General features: G+C 41.0%; 1 protein-coding gene across 4 annotated transcripts in view; it reads right to left on the bottom strand.

Annotated features, from left to right (window-relative positions):
• LOC132382642 (regulator of microtubule dynamics protein 3-like) overlaps positions 1-8753 on the bottom strand; it is a 272971-nt gene extending 264218 nt beyond the window's left edge. For 3 of the 4 annotated variants that reach the window (XR_009508440.1, XM_059953066.1, XM_059953078.1), the window contains exon 1: positions 8251-8753. Coding sequence is in view for 2 of the 4 variants with exons in the window: in XM_059953066.1 (XP_059809049.1) it covers positions 8251-8458 (208 nt within the window). In the remaining 2 variants the exon portion in view is untranslated. The remainder of the gene's footprint in view (positions 1-8250) is intronic. The other variant, XM_059953085.1, reaches the window with a different exon arrangement.
• Between the last annotated feature and the right edge of the window lie 9354 nt (positions 8754-18107).

Below are 18107 nucleotides of genomic sequence, written 5' to 3'. Positions count from 1 at the left end.
CTCAGTATTCAACATAAGCTCCAAGACTTGGGCCTCGCTACCTTCCTGTAAAACTGGACCCTTGATTTCCGCATAGGTAGACTCTTCCATTCTCACCATTAGTACAGGCGCACCACAGGGCTGCCTGCTTAGCCCTGTTCTACTCACTTTATACGTACGATCGTGTGGCCAAGGAGACTGAAAATCTGGTTAAGTGGTGCCTGAACTACAACCTATCACTCAACATCAGCAAAACCAAAGAGCTGATTATCAACTACAGGAGGAAAAAGCCCAAGGCCCACAAGGCAGTCCTCATTAGGGGAACAGAGGTAGAGAGGGTCAGAAGCTTTAATTTAATCTGTCCTGGGACTATCACAAAGAAGGCACTTCAACTTTCTTAGAAGTTTGCATAGATTCGGCATGTCACCAAAGACTTTGACAAACTTTTACTGATGCACAGTGGAGAAAATCCTGTTTGCATCACAGCCTGGTATGAAAACACCAATGCCCAGCAACAGAAAGGACTACAAAAAGTGGTGGATATAGCCCACTCCATTACACGCAAAACCCTCCTCACCACTGAGTACATTTATGTGGAACAATGCCACAAGAATGCATCGATCAAAGACCCCCACAATCAAGGCCATGCCCTCTTCTCACTTTAGGTCCCACATCACTAGATTTAGGACAGTTATTACCCTATAACCATTAGTCTCCTGAACCACCATGGATAATTTCATTCACCAATACTTTGAACTGAATCTATGACCTATAGATTCACTTTCAATGACTCTGCTACAACTCATGTTCTCAGTATTATTTTTACTTGCAGTTCGCCTTGTTTGCATATTAGTTGTTTGCTAGTCTGTTTATGTATAGTTTTTTGGTAAAATTGTGTTGTATCTTTTTTTTTCCTGTAAATACCTAGAAGAAAATGAATCTCAAGATAAAATACTTCGAACTTTAAAGTTTAAGGTGAAAGGAAGGTGTTTAAAGATCTGAGTGATAAGTTTTTTTAAAAAGAGTGGCTGGTATCTGGAATGCATTGTCAGAAGAGGTGGTGGAATCAAATACAATTATTACTTTAAAAGACATTTAGACAGACTCTTACAAACATAAAGATAACAGATTTAGGGAACCTTGGTGTTCAAGTGATATTGAAGCTCTGGTTAAGGAAAAAAAGGAGGTGCACAGCAGGTATAGGCAGGTAGGAACAAATGAGGTACTTATGGAATACAAGAAATGCAAGAGAACACTTGCAGGAGGGCTAAAACACATGATGTGGTTGCTCTAGCAGATAAGGTGAAGGAGATCTTAAATAGATTTTTTGCATCAGTATTTACTCAGGAGACAGACACAGAATCTACAGTAGTGCGGCAAAGCAGTAGCAAGGTCATGGACCCTAAATAGATTATAGACAAGGAGGTGTTTGCTGTCTTTAGACAAATTAAGATAGACAAATCCCCAGAGCATGATAAGCTGTCCCTTAGACCCTATTGGAAGTGTGCAGAAATTGCAGAGGCCCTAGCAGAGATATTTAAATAATTCTTAGCAACAGGTGAGGTACTAGAGGATTGGAGGCTAACGTTGTTCCACTGTTTAAGAAAAGCTCTAAAAATAAATCAGACCTAACATCAGTAGTGGGAAAGTTAATGGAAGGCATTCTAAGGAACCATATATGAGTATTTGGATGGACAGGAACTGGTTAGGGATAGCCAGCATACCTTTGAGAGTGGTAGGTCATATCTAACCAATCTTATAGAGTTTTGAGGAAGTAACCAGGAAAGGTGATGAAGGCAAGGCAGTGGATGTTGTCTACATGGACTTGAGCAAGACATTTGACAAGGTCCTGCATGGGAGGTTGGTCAAGGTTTATTTGCTTGACATTCAACATGATGTAGTAAATTGGATTAGATATTGGCTTTGTGGGAGAAGCCAGAGAGCAGTAGTAGATGGCTGCCTCTCTGAACGGAGGCTGTGAGTAGTAGAGTACCGCAGGGATTGGTGCTGGCTAACTGGATCGGCAAATTTGTGAGTGACACTAAGAGTGGGTTGTAGTGGATAGCAAAGACTAGCAGAGCTTGCAATGGGATCTAGATGAGCTGGAAAAATGGGCTGATAATGGCAAATGGAATTTAATGCAGATGAGTGTGAGGTGTTGCACTTCGATTGAATCAACCAGGGTAGGTCATATACAGTGAACTGCAGGGCACTAAGGAGTGCAGTAGAACAAAGGGATTAGGGAATACAAGTCTATAATTCATTGGAAGTAGCAACACAGGCAGATTGGGGCTTAAAATCAGCTTTTGGCACATCGGCCTTCATAAATAAAAATAATGAGTACAGGAAATGAGATGTTATGTTGAAGTTGTATAAGAATGGGTGAAACCTAATGTGGAGTATTATGTGCAGTTTTGGTCACCTATTTACAGGAAAGATGTAAATAAATTTGAAAGAATACAGAGAAAATTTACAAGTATGTTGCTAGGACTGTTGTACCTGAGCTATGAGGAGAAATTGAATAGGTCAGGACTTTATTATTTGAAATATAGAAGACTGAGGGGAGTTTTGATAGAGGTACACAAAATTATTAGGAGTATAGATAGGGTAAATTCAAGCAGGCATTTTCCAGTGAGGTTGCGTGAGACTCCAACTCGAGGTCATGGTTTAAGGGCAAAAAGTGCGATGTTTAAAGGGAACACAAGGGGAAACTTCTTCACTCAGAGCATCAAGATAGTGTGGAACAAGCTGCCAGTGCAACTGGTGCATGCAAGCTCAATTTCAATGTTTAGGAGAAGTTTCAATAGCTACATGGATAGGAGTGACATGGAGGACTATGGGCCAGTTATAGGTAGATGGGACTAAGCAGTGTAAATAATTCAGCATGGACTAGATGGTCCAATGGGCCTGTTTCTGTGCTTTATATTTTTATAATTCTATGACACTAGTACTATATGCATGAGACACTGCTTCAAAAAGGCAACATCTGTCAAAGATCCTAGCCATCTGGGCCATGCCACTTTCTCTCTGCTACAGTTGGATAGGAGGTACAGAAAGCACGGAAGGCTGATCACCAGCTTCAAAAGTAGCAACTTCCCTTCAAGTGAAAGAGATAAAGGGCTGGAGAAGAGGGAATCTGATAGGAGAGGACAGAAGGCCATGGAACAAAGGGAAGGAGGAGGAAGGAGCACTAGAGGGGGGTGATGGGCAGTTAAGGAAATAAGGTGAGAGAGGCAAATAGGAATGGAGAATGGTGAGAATGGTGGGGGGGGGCACAATACTGGAAGTTCAGGAAATCTGTGTTCATGCCATCAGATTGGAGACTACCAAGACAGAACACAAGGTGTTGCTCTTCCAGCCTAACCGTGGACTTATTGTAGCAGTAGAGGCTATTCACTGGTATGTCAGAATGGGAATGGAAAGGAGAATTAAAATTGTGGCCACGGGGAGATCCAGAACCAAGATGTCTTCCTCCTTCAAAGAAAAGGACTTCCCTTCCTCCACCATCAACGTTATGCTCAACCGCATCTCTTCCATTTTGCACACGTCTGCCCTCACCCCATTCTCCTGCCACCCAACCAGCCTCCAATTCCAGCACAAAATTCTCCATAACTTCTGCCAACTCCAACAGGATCCCACCACCAAGCACATCATTCCCTCCCCCACTTTGCTTTCTGCTTGGAAAGCTCCCTACGCATCTCCCTTGTTTATTCGTCCCTCCCCACTGATCTCCCTCCTGGCACCTATCCTTGCAAGTGGAACGAGTGCTACACCTCCTCCCTTACTACCATTCAGGACCCTAAACAGTCCTTCCAGGTGAGGCAACACTTCACCACTGAGTCTGTTGGGGTCCTCTACTGTATCCGGTGCTCCTGCTGTGGCCTCTTGTATATTGGTTAGACTGCTATAGATTGGGAGACTGTTTCACTGAGCACCTACACTCTGCCCGTCAAAAAAAGTGGGATCTCCCAGCGGCCACCCATTTAAGTTGCACTTCCCATTCCGACATGTCAGTCCATGACCTCTTCTACTGCCACAGTGAGCCCACTCTCAGGTTGGAGGAGCAATACCTTATATTCCGGCTGCATAGTTTCCATCCTGATGGGATGTACATTGGTATCTCAAACTTCCGATAATGTCCCCTCCTCCCACTATTCCCTGTTTCCCTCTGTTACCTTATCTCCTTACCTACCAATCACCTCCCTCCGGTGCTCCTCCCCTTCCCTTTCTTCCATGACCTTCTGCCCTCTCCTATCAGATTCCCTCTTCTCCAACCCTTTATCTTTTTCACTAATCAACTTCGTAGCTCTTTACTTCACCCTCCCAGTTTCACTTATCACCTACTACCTTGCATTTCTTACTCCCCTCACTCCACCTTCTTACTCTGACTTCTCGCCTTTTTCTCCAGTCCTGATGAAGGGTCTTGAGCCAGTGTTAACTGATACTCTTTTCCATAGATGCTGCCTGGCCTGCTGAGTTCCTCCAGCATTTTGTGGGTGTGTTTTCTTGTAAAATTTGTATTTTTCTTGTGAATGCTGCTTTATTATGCTATGTGCCTGTGGTGTTGTCACAAGTAGGATTTTCATTGTACCTGTAAACAATGAAAGCTTGACTCTGACTTTGAACTTGGTTGCAACATATCTGCATACAGTACATTCCAGATTCTAACCACACAGTGTATAAAAAAGTTTCTCCATTAAGTTATTCTTTTTTTCCCTTTATACCCATGACCACAGTCCCCAACTCTCCTCTGGCCACTCAATGTTCACTTTGCCTATACATCACATATTATTGTATATACTTTGATCAAATTTCTCCTCAGCCTTCATTTCTTTAAGGAAAACAGGGCCAGACTCTAATTAATACTTGTGACTATAGTCCTTAATTGCAGGAACGATTCTTGCAATTCTTTCTGGCTCCTTGCTAATGCCTTCATATCGTTCCTATAATGAGGTGACCAAAATTGTTCCAGTTGCAGCCGAATGTGTGTTTTATAATGGTTTGGCATGACCACCTTGTTTTTATACTCTCTGCTTCTATTGATAAAATCCAGTATATGCCTGATAAACAGCTTCCTCAATTTATCCTACCTCTTTCGATAACTGTGAACCCAATAGCCTCAATCTCTCTGCCCCAAACCCCTTTTAGAATAGTATTATCACACATTAGTTTTTACATCTGTCTCTGGTTCCATCCTCTTTTTAATTCACTCCAGTTCAAAAATGAAACATTCATAATATCCATTGCCCACTGTTTAGCCAACTTTCTATTCATGCTATCAATATCCCTTTCATCCAAATGCTTCAATTTTGCTGATGTGACAACATATCAAAAACTCTTTGAAAGACTATGAACTAAGCTTATCAAAAATTCTATCAAATTGTGTTTAATTATTTTTTCCTTAAAGCTGAAACAGCTTGCTTTAATTAATTATTTTCCCTTCCCAATTATGTCCTGAATTTTGTATGTCTTTAGAAAGTTTTGCCATCTATAAATTTGCCAGTCACACAATTGTTGGCAGAATCTCAGATGGCGATGAGGAGGCATACAGGCGTGAGATAGATTGGTTGATTTAGTGATGTCACACAACAAACACGCTCAACATCAGTAAGACCAAGGAATTGATTGTGGACTTCAGGAAAGGAAGGTTGAGGGAACACACATACTAGTCCTCTGAGTACCAGCAATGGAAGGATGAGCAGTTTCAAGTTCCTGGGTGTCAACATCTCTGAAGATCTATCCTGGGCCCAACATATTGATGCATTATGAAGAAAGCACACCAGAGACTATATTTCATTAGGAGTTTAAGGAGATCTGGTATGTCACCAATGACAAGAGCAAATTTCTACAGATGTACTGTGGAGAGCATTCTAGTTGATTGCTTCACCATCTGGTATGGAGGGGCCATTGCACAGGATCAGAAAACACTGTGGAAAGCTGTAAACTTAGTCAGCCCTGTCATGGGTACTACAAGGACATCTTCAAAAGACAATGCCTTTAAAAGGTAGTATCCATCATTAAGGACCCCCACCACCGAGAACATGTTTTTTTTTCTTATTACTACACTCAGAGGTGATACAGGAACATGTAGGCACACTTGAAGTTTCAGGTACAGCTTCTTCCCCTCCACTATCAGATTTTTGAACACAAAGAACACATGAATACTAACTCACTATTTATGTGTGCATGTATATATACACATATACAATCTTATCCTGACTTATAGTGTATTTTAAGTATTATACTGTACTGCTGCAGCAAAACAACAAATTTTATAACATGTCAGTGATAATAAACCCAATTTTGATTCTGAAACTAAATGGCTTAAAGTTGTTGTGCTTATCTTTAGACCCTTTTCCCATAAACCAAGGAAGCAGTATTTACTACCAGTCCTTATCCACCTCCTAGCACCAGCACCTTATCTAACAAGCATTAAAAGATTATGGTCAGTGTACTCCGAATTGCCTTTTGCAGCCAAGGTTAAGATGCATTTTTGCTTTTCTTTCCCCACTTCCTTTAAGCTCACTCCAGTAACTGTAATATACAATATAACTTAGGCCAAAAATGTCAGTGGAATACCTCTGATAATGCAGCAAAATTAATGAAGGCCTTTTTGATGTATGTACATAAGAACCCATGATGCACTAGATCCAAATATATTTCTCATTCGGCACCTTCAAGTACATTATCTTGTCATTACTAAATTGACATTTGAAGGATTTTCCAAAGCGGATTCCAAAGAGGATTCTCCTCTATACTGCCAACACAGGGTGGGAGAAAGCATCATGGGAGTGCACCATCAAATACCTTCCCTCTGTCCAATGTAACAGCCAGAACCTCTTGAGAGTCTGCTATTTTAATTCCTCTTCGCATTCCCATTAATACATGTCTGCCTAAGGCCTCTTCTACTGCTATGTGGACACCGGTTCAAATTGGAGGAGTAACACCTCATAATCCATCTTGGTAATCACCAATCCGACAGCAACCTCAATTTCTCCAACTTCTGGCAACCACTTCCCTCTGTTCCCATCAGCTACTTTACTTTCCTTCATCACTTTTACCCCTTTATTCCTTCTCTTTCCCCTCCCCATGTCTTCCCTGTCATCTACTCCTTCCTTCCTCTGCTTCCACACTCCCTTTTATTCCACAGGATACTAAAGATCAAAGCAAATTTATTATCAAAGTACATACATGTCACCATATACAATTCTGAGATTTGCTTTCAGTAAATTCAATAGCCATAATAGTGTCAATGAAAAACTGCACATGTCCTCACTCCTTGACTACACTTCTTCCTACCCTATCTCTGGCAAGGATAATCAGTATAAAGTCCACACCAATCTTGTTGCTGCCTGTCCTACTAACCTCTCCTAACATCTGCCTTCTTCAGCCCTTTGCCTCTTCCACCTGTCACTTCTCAACTTCACACCATTCCCTTCACACCTTCCCGCTCTTACTTAAATTCATATATCACCCACTAGTTCATGCACTTTTCCCTCCCTCACCTTTTCATTCTGGCTTCTGTTCTTTCTTTCTAGTCCTGATGAAGAGTCTCAGCCTGAAGTGTCAACTGTTCATATCATTCTATACTACAACCATAGACTGCAAGACATAGGAATAGAATTAGGCCATGTAGCCCATGGATTCTTCTTGCCCCTGTTCAACCATGGCTGCTTTATTTTCCTCTCTCAACCAGATGCTCCTGCCTTCTCCCTTACTAATCAATAATCTATAAACCTCTTTTTTAAATATACCTCCACATCAATTTGTGGCAATGAATTCCACAGATTCACCTCTCCCTACTAAAGAAATTTCTCCTCATGTTGCTGCCTGTCCCGCTCAGTTCCTCCAGTATTTTGTGTGTTGTTTATGATTTCCAGCATCTGTAGTCTCTTATTAGATTCTCTGCAATTTGTGGTCTTGGGCACTGTATACAGTACTGGAAATTCTAATTACCTTTTGTAGCTGAAACATATTCACTAAATCAGTTCCCCATATTCCCTTCCGCTCATATTTTAAATGGATTACAAAACAATTGAACATGTTTGTAGAGTTGAAAGTGCCCTATTTGAAGAGAGATTGTTGAATATTTTGATGCGAGAAACCCCGATATTAACAACTACAATAACTTGAAATGGGGAAGAGAGTGCATGGGTTAACAGTATAGAATGCAAACAAGGCGGGGATACTATTTGCGGGCAGGGACGCTTATTTATACCACAAAATGATTATAGCCACACCAACAACGACCCACTCAGCTTTATCGCTCACCTTCTTGGCCCCGTACTGCCGACCGTCTATGTTTCAGTTCACTCCAGGAAAACTCCCGTTTTTTCTGGGAGTGCCTCCTTCCCCATCCCTTAGTGTAAGCCAGGTACATGAGACCGAAACCGGCCACTGCCCCTATGCCCAGCCCGAGACTAATGCGGGGCTTACAGATGATTAGCTCCTCGCTCATTCCACTCTCTATGAAGCTCATCGTTTACTCTACATGGTACAGGTGGGATAAATATAGCTGGAACAGGGATGAAGACGCTAACTCTACACCTGTCCTTGCCGCTCCTCACGTGAGCGCCCGCGCTCCTGCGCCAAGGTACCAACGCCACTCGAGTTAACGGTGGCGCTCGTGCTGGCAAGCGACAACCGTCAGCGCCTTCATCACTCGGACATCCCCTGACAGGAACCGGCGGCTCCGATCTCTAAAGGTCACTGTGGTATTTCTGCCGCCCGGCCGTGTCATCGCCGAAGTACCGCACGGCGGCGGGCAAAACGGAACGGCCTCCTTTGTACTGCCGAATAAAGAGTCCTCCCGCGCCCCCCACCCCCCGGAACCGCCGGAGCTCCAACATAAGTTCCGCATCACCCTGCTCCGGGCTTTGTTGTCAAGTGTCACAGCAGGGAGCCGGTGTCTTTCAGGCATTACTAGAACATTGATGGTTTACCATTTCACATTCCTAAACACATTTGCCGTGCTGATTTACCAACATGAAAACAGGAGTCTTGGAAATCTGACTCCTGCTATCACCTGCTACCCCAGTCTCAACACTTCCCCATACCTCAGGTCCTTTTTAAACTTTTCCTCTCTCACCCTAACATATGCCACCTAGTTTTGGATTCCTTTAACCTGGGGAAAGGATTCTTACTACCCACTTTATCCATGCTTTCATAATTTTAAACATTTCTGTAAGGTTTCCCCTCATTTGTCCAATGTTCCAAGAACTGAAGACCTAGCCTGTCCCTTTCCTTATCATTTAGACCAGGGTTCTTGACCTTTTTTATGCCATGGAACCCTACCATTAACTGAGGGGTATGTGGGCTCTAGGTTGGGAACTCCTGATTTTAGACCTTCTAGTCCTGGCAACATCCTCATAAACTTCTCTGCATTCTTGCCAGTTTGATTGTGCCCTTTCTATAATAGTGACCAAACTGTACACCATATTTCAACTGTGGCCTCATCAATGACTTATACAGCTGCAATATAATGTCCCAGCACCTGTACTCGTCACCCTGCCTAATGAAAGCCAGCATGCTAAACACCTCTTCACCAAGCTGTCTACCTGTGTTGCTGTTTTCACTGAGCTAAGCACTTCTACTCCAAGATCTTTCAGTTCCATTACTCTCCTTAGAGTCCTCCCATTCTTCGTCCTAGTATGTCCTAGTTTTGTGAGCATTTGTAATTACCTGTAGTAGTTGCATGTTTTCTTGAAGTTGTTCTATACAGAAGTACTCATCCAGATAAGTATGTACTCTTCTCGTCAATTAAAATAAAATTCCTGTTATTTCCACCAAAGTGGATGATCACACATTTTTCCACATTATATTCCATCTGCCATGTTTTTGCCCATTCACCAAACCTATCTATAGTATACCCCCTGATTTCTTCCTGCATCCTCTTCGGAGCCAACATTACCTTCTGTAATATCACACCATGTGAAAAAGATTGGAAACAGCTTCTCCAAGCACCTTTGTTTCATCTACCACAAGAAGCGGGATCTCCCAGTGGCTGCCAATTTCGATTCTACTTCCCATTCCCATTCTAGCATGTCAGTTCATGACCTCCTTGACTGTCAGGATGAGGCCACACTTCGTATACCATTGGAGGAGCCTCTAACCTGATGGCATAAACATCGAATTCTCAAACTTCTCGTAATTGCATCCCCCCCCCCCCCACCTTCACCATTCCTCATTCTGGTTCTCTCTTTCACCTTATCTTCTTAGCTGTCCATCCCCTCCCTCTGGTGCTCCTGCCCTTTCGCTTTCTTCCATGGTCTTCTGTCCTCTCCTTTCAGATTTCCTCTTTCTCTAGCCCTTTATCTCTTTTAGCAATCAACTTCCCAGCTCTTTACTTAACCCCCCTTCCCTCTCCCAGTTTCACCTCTCCCTATCACCTGCCAACTTGTACTTCTTCCTCCCCTTCCTATACCTTCTTACTCTGACTTCTCCCCTTCCTTTCCAGTCCTGATGAAGGGTCTTGGCCCAAAACATCAACTGTTTACTCTTTTCCATAGATACTGCCTGGCCTTCTGAGTTCCTCCAGCATTTTGTGTGTGTTGCATATGAAAAAGGATTTTTTTCCAGGTATCTTGTCTAACATTTCCCCCTTATTAACAGCTGGTATTTTATTTAACAAATTTATTTTTATCAAGATGCTATCAAGCAAAACTTGACATTCAGTCACATGTAAAAACACAAAATGCTGGCAGAACTCAGCAGGCCAGACAGCATCTATGGGAGGAGGTAGTGACGACGTTTTGCTGCCTTTGAATTCAGTCACATGTGTATGTATTTGTGTACAATTGGCCAGAAACTTGGGAGAGACTAAGAGACTTTTACTCAGGAATTCCAGATCTTGAGACCAAGGCAGCTGAAAACCTGAACAGCAACCAAGATGTAATTATAAAGTGGTTACAGCACAGACGAAGACCATTTGGTCCATCAACCAGTACCCGTTTAGTAGTCACATTCTAATTCCGAAGTATTGCAATATTTTTTACTTAATAAAATTATTTATTGAAATCCATAATTACAACCTTCCCTGTCATCTATTCAAGCAGTGAATATAGCTGTTCACTGTATTTGAATGGGGGTGGGGGTTGGAGTCAGAGTCATCATTGTGTCCTTTGGCTATTTTACCAATCCCTGCAAGCCTGTATCCTCTGCTTGTTGACAGTTTTGCTAAAGGTGGCAATTTATACTGCCTGGATTCTATATGATTTTGAATAGTTTTATCAAGTGTAATCTTCTCTCCTGGAAGTTGTATCAAGCTCATCTTCTCAGTGTATTAACATAACTGAGATACCTTTTTTCACAATTTAAGGTATTTTTGTCCCCTTCTTAGATCTGCATATTTTTTCTAAATTGTAATGCCCAGAATTGGGTGCAATAGTGCATTTGAAACCAACTATGTTTTATAAAGGGTAATCAGCTTTCTTTTGTACTCTCGGCTTCTATTTATAAAACAGCGCCTATATGCTAATAAAGTTTTAATTACTTACTCAATTTGTTCTGCCATCCTCAAAGACTTGTTCACATATATATCCTCAGTTCTTTTAATTATGCATAATTTTTAAAATTATGTACTTTATATTGCCTCCCCCACCTGGTTACATCTAATTTACCTACTGCTGGTCTTCCCCTTCCCCTCATCTGGTTCCATCTATCACCTACCATCCTCTGATCACCCCACCTTCTGACTCATAGAAATTTACTTACTCGCTCTCTCTCACCCTCGGCTTTTATGCGGGGTCTCAGCCCAAAACGTCTGCTGCTTAACGTTTGCAAAATGTCCCTTGCCTTCACAAATGCTGCTTGACCCGCTCCAACAGTTTTTATTTGCTTCAGAAGACATTAATGTGGCTCCAGAGTTGCATATTCATAAGAATAACAAGTTTCCTTTCTTGAACTAATTGTATTTTATCACATCACTGTAATTATGTGATTGTCATTACTAACCTCAGCTTTTTATTAAGAATCTGCATAATTTATTTATTTAGCTGAAATTCAATTCACTAGCTGCCAGCAGCTGTGAGAAACTACATTATGTCATTACTTTTTATCCACTTGAAGGGGCAATCATGTGGCTGCAGTGTTGCATACTGACAAGAAAGGCAAATTTCCTTTCCTGATTTAGTTGTATTTTAACAGTTTTATATCTAAACTGCCAAGGCCCTTTTGATTTAAAGTGGTTCAATTTTGCTTATGTACAAACCCCATTTCCAGAAAAGTTGGGATATTTTCCAAAATGCAATAAAAACAAAACTCTGTGATATGTTGATTCACGTGAACCTTTACTTAACTGACAAAAGTACAAAGAAAAGATTTTCAATAGTTTTACTGACCAACTTAATTGTATTTTGTAAATATACACAAATTTAGAATTTGATGGCTGCAACACACTCAACAAAAGTTGGGACAGAGTTAAAATAAGATTGATAAGTGCATAGAATATTCAAGTAACACTGGTTTGGAAGACTCCACATTAAGCAGGCTAATTGTTAGCAGGTGAGGTATCATGACTGGGTATAAAAGTAGCATCCATCAAAGGCTCAGTCTTTGCAAGCAAGAATGGGTTGTGTCTCGCCCCTTTGTGCCAAAATTCGTGAGAGAATTGTTAGTTGGTTCAAAAGGAACATTTCCCAATGCAAGATTGCAGAGAATTTAGGTCTTTCAACATCTACAGTACAAAATATTGTGAAAAGATTCAGAGAATTCAGAGACATTTCAGTGTGTAAAGGGCAAAGTCGGAAACCACTGTTGAATGTGCGTGATCTTTGAGCCCTCAGGCGCACTGCCTAAGAAACCGTCATGCTACTGTGACAATTATAGCCACCTGGGCTCGGGAGTACTTCAGAAAACCATTGTCACTTAACACAGTCCGTCGCTGCATCCAGAAATGCAACTTGAAACTGCATTACGCAAGGAGGAAGCCATTAATCAACTCTACGCAGAAACACCAGCGAGTTCTCTGGGTCCGAGCTCATCTCAGATGGACCGAAAGACTGTGGAACCGTGTGCTGTGGTCAGATGAGTCCACATTTCAGCTAGTTTTCAGAAAAAAACGGGTGTTGAGTTCTGCGTGCCAAAGATGAAAATGACCATCCTGATTGTTATCAGCGTAAGGCGCAAAAGCCAGCATCTGTGATGGTATAGGGGTGCATCAGTGCCCCCGGCATGGGTGAGTTGCATGTATGTGAAGGTACCATTGACTCTGAGACATATATTAGGATTTTAGAGAGACATGTTGCCATCAAGGCGATGTCTCTTCCCGGGACATCCATGTTTATTTCAGCAGGACAATACCAGACCACATTCTGCACAGCTACAACAGCGTGGCTTTGTAGACACAGAGTGCGTGTGCTTGACTAGCCTGCTGCCAGTCCAGATCTATCTCCTAATGAAAATGTATGGCACATCATGAAGAGGAGAATCAGACAATGGAGACCACGGACTGTTGAGCAGCTGAAGTCTTATATCAAGCAAGAATGGACAAAATTTCCAATTGCAAAACTACCACAATTAGTATCCTCAGTTCCAAAATGATTAAAAAGTGTTATTGAAAGGAAAGGTGATGTAACACAATGGTACACATGCCTCTGTCCCAACTTTTGTTGAGTGTGTTGCAGCCATCAAATTCTAAATTTGTGTATATTTACAAAATACAATTAAGTTGGTCAGTAAAACTATTGAAAATCTTTTCTTTGTATTTTTGTCAATTAAATAAAGGTTCACGTGAATTAACATATCACAGATTTTTGTTTTTATTGCATTTTGGAAAATATCCCAACTTTTCTGGAAATGGAGTTTGTATATTTTATGTAGCATTTACCAAAGACCTTTAGAATGGCCATTTACCAATCAACACACACTGCTCCCTCATAAAAAAGTAAATTGGGTTGATCAAATTTGCCACCTTTCTTTATCTCTTTCAAACTTGTTCAATTGTGTTATTAATGTTATTTTGCTTTTGTTTCTACTTTTCCTTGCAATGAGATCAATCAATCTCCTCAGTGATTGCTTCTTTCCCTTCAGTGAAATACAATGCACTTTTTAAACAAATGTACAATATTTGCACTCCAGTCCTCTAGCACCATCTTCACATCTAAGAAGCTTCATAAAATTATGATCAATATCTCTGCAATATCCATCTCAACAAATTACAATGCATTCTGGACACGGGTACTTCATACTGCTGAGCAACCAAATTTTCTAATTACTTCCCCTTTAAAAAATTGTGACATTGACAACATTGATAACCTTGTAAATACAAATGCAAAATAAAAACAAAAGTTTGCCATACCTCCTGTTGCTTTGTACAATATCTGTACTGGGTTCTTCATCAGCTACATGTGTCTTCTTCATACCACTTACTATATTACTATATATATATATATATACCTATATGAAAGACTAGTATTTTGTGATTTACTGCTGCATTGTTTCGTTGGACTTCTTTTTCATCCTCATTTCCTTCCCATGGCTAGCACTATTTATTCTCAGTAAGAGGGTGAGTACTGTATTCTTTCATTACCATATATGGAAACAAAGGCCAGTATTAATCTGGAACTATTTAAGTATCTTTACTAATCCAAGGCCTTCACCACCTGCTACTCCACACTCCAGCCTGGCTTGTTGCTAAGGGAAAGCCACACAGACAGATGTTGAGTGGGTGAAGTCTAGTTTGTGATCTTATGGCTAGAGAATCCAGAAGGCTGTTCAGGATCCTCATTCGTCATCATTGGTAAGTCCTAGGGTTGATACCAAATATCGAAGACCAAAGATCAATCAGAAGTATGGAGGTTGAAGCTTGATGGCTGGAGTCCTGGGTCTGCAAGTCCATTGGGGAAGTTGAAGGCCCAATGTTTGCAAATCTGCGAGTCCACTGGAGCATGGAAGTCAGAGATGGCCTGTTCTGGGGTTGAAGTACTGTGCATGTGTGTGGGTGGTAGGAGAAACAGGGCTTGTTTTGCTGTTGTTGTTTTGTTGCTTATATGTTCTGTGTTGTTCTGCCAAGTATTGTAGGGTGCTATGTTAGCTCTGGAACGTTGGCAGTTGTGGGCTGTGTCCAGCATGTCCTTGTGTTTATTGTTAATGCAAATACAGTAACTCATTTCATTATATGTTTTAATGTACATTTCATCAATAAAGGAATCTGAATCTGATGAATTGTAATTCAGGACATTATGAAGTAATTCATTTTTCTGTGAAAAATGAGTGACAAATATAAATGAAACGGTTTAAAGAATATGCAGAAACAGAGATATGAAGATGTCCATACAATAGTATTTAGAAATGAAAGAGCAAGTTGAGAACAGTAATTAAAATGGATATGGGATCTTTGATTTTGTAAATTGAAAGATAAAAACAAAAACAAGGACCGATCCCACATATTTAAGAGACTGTTCAAGCCCGTTGCAAATTTGTTTATGAATTTTGTGCACCACATTTTAGGAGAGATGAAAAGAGAAATTACATTGGATGATGCAGAAGAATTCTACTGGAAGAGCAGGACATTTATTTGGAGAGATTAGAGGAACTGGAATTAGTTTCCTGAAATCAGACAATGGGGAGATTTGACAGAGGTCTTCAAAATTGTGAATAGTTTTGGCAGAGTAGGTGAGATAAAACTGTTTCTAATGGTGGAAGGTTGGTAACAAGAACTAACAAATTTAAAGTAATTCAGAAAAAAACATGAATGATTGTGGAGGAAAATATGGAGGTATTACCTAAACTACATGCCTGAAACAGAAGGAAATACAACAACAGTAACTTACAAATGAAAATTAGATAAATACTTGAAGAAGACATTTTAAAAGTGTTATTAGAAAGGGCCTTCCCCATGTGCTGTTCCTTATCCTGGTGGGGAGGTTTGTGTGCCTTAATGATCCTGGGAGCTATACCAGCTGAGGCTTCAACCTTGCTGGGCAGGTTCCAGCTGAAGGGCCAAACGAATACAGCACCTGGTCCTCCAGGTGGGGGGTTGGGCGTAGGGCCAGCAACCCTACCCTATAACCTTTACCACTACAGAAACCGAAACCCTAAAACCTTTACCACTACAGAAACCAAAACAAGGAAGTTTATTGATGTCGGTGAGAGGAGTGATGCAGAAATGGGAACAGAAATTATGATGGACGGAGATCAAAGCCACCAGGATATCTCTGAACTGAGAGCTAATCTTTCACCCAAAGAAACTATCCATATTGGATGCTGGAATATTCGAACTTTATATCAAACTGGAAAACTTGCACAGACTATCAAAGTGATGCATAACAACTGACTGCAGCTGCTTGGAATACAGGAAACACATTGGACAGATTCTGGAAAGTGACCCCTAGCATCTGGTGATACAATCATATGGTCAGGCCGCAAGGACAAGCACCATTTACAAGGTGTGGCACTCATCATGGCCAAGGATGCCTCGAGGGCCTTATTAGAATGGAACCCCATCTACGAAAGCCTCCTGTATGTTTGTTTAAACTCTTAAGCTCGCTAAAGTGTCCATAATTGTGGTATATGCACCTACTGAGGATGCGGAAGAAGAAACTAAAGATGAGTTTTATAACAGCCTTCAAGCTACCGTTGAAAAGATCCCGAAACATAATGTGCTCATTATAATGGGGAACCTTAATGCAAGAGTTGGGAGTGAAAACAGCAATCGTGAAAGTACTATTGGAAGGCATGGTGTTGGAGTCATGAATGACAATGGTGAAAGACTTTGGGACTTTTGTGAAATTAACCATCTTACAGTAGGAGGCACCATTTTCCAGCATAGAGATATCCATAAACTCACGTGGAAATCCCCGGATGGAAAAACAGAGAATCAGATTGACCATATCATTATCAACAACAAATGGAAGAAATCACTCAACGATGTTCAGGTAAAAAGGCTAGCGGATGTTGGTTGCGATCACCATCTCCTTGCAGCAAAAGTGAAACTAAAATTGAGGAAAGTGACTTAATGTGATGAAGGAGACAAGTAAAGTGATCCTGGGATACCAAAAGAAACAGAAAGAAGAATGGATTAGTGAGACAATGGATGAAAATAATGAAAAGGAAAGAAACCAAGAAAACAATGCTGAGTACAACTTCCCGTCGCCTGAAGGAGAGACTTGCTGCTGAATATGCCGAGAATGACAAGGATGTTAAACGAAGCTGCAGAAAGGACAGCGACAGTATTTTGAGACACTTGCCTCAAAAGCTGAAGAAGCTTCAAAAAAATATGGATATGAGAACATTATACAAAATAACCAAGTGCATGAAGGGGAACTATGGAAACAAGCATGATATTGCTATAAGAGTAAAGGATGGCAATATTATCAAAAAAGAGAAAGGGATAACCACCAGATGGAAAGAACATTTTGAAGCAGTTTTGAATAGACCACACCTTGAGAAACCCCTGAGATTTATGAGAATAATGAAGACCTTATATATCTCCATGGAACCACCCACATCTGAAGAAGTCCAGCAAGCCATTAAGAAAATGAAATCAGGAAAGGCACCTGGAGAAGATGAGATAAGTGCAGAAATGCTTAAGGGAGGTGGCAGAGAAATGTGCCGTGTGCTGTGTCAAATCTTTACCACCATCTGGAAAAGTGAAGAAATACCCGAGGAGTGAAAAATTGGACTTAATTGTAAAATTGCCAAAGAAAGGAGATTTAAGTATATGTGACAACTGGAGAGGTGTTACACTCCTCTCAATTACAAGCAAAGTTTTCAGTCGCATCTTGTTAAATCAGCTCTCAGAGGTTGTGGAAGATAGCATCCGGAAAGAACAAGCTGGCTTTAGAAAAGGTCGATCTTGCATAGACCACATATTTGTACTAAGACAAATTCTCGAACAATCTGCACAGTAGAACAGCAATCTTTATGTACTATTTGTGGACTTCAAAAAAGCATTTGACAGCATCCACCGAGAAACATTCTGGAAAATTTTAAGAAGATACGGATTTCCCCAAAAAATTGTAAACATTATCCAAATGATGTACAGCGACTTTCAGTGTGAGGTTATTTGTAGAAAGCCACTGACAGAAAGCTTCGGGGTATGCACAGGAGTTAAACAGGGGTGTATCCTATCACCTTTTCTCTTCATTTTAGCAATGGATTGGCTTATGAGGGAAACAATCCCTGAAAAG

The sequence above is a fragment of the Hypanus sabinus genome, chromosome 2 (assembly GCF_030144855.1).
Source record: "Hypanus sabinus isolate sHypSab1 chromosome 2, sHypSab1.hap1, whole genome shotgun sequence".
Lineage (NCBI taxonomy): Eukaryota > Metazoa > Chordata > Chondrichthyes > Myliobatiformes > Dasyatidae > Hypanus > Hypanus sabinus.
Note: the sequence above shows the minus strand (reverse complement) of the source record. Positions and strands in the feature narration are given on the sequence as shown.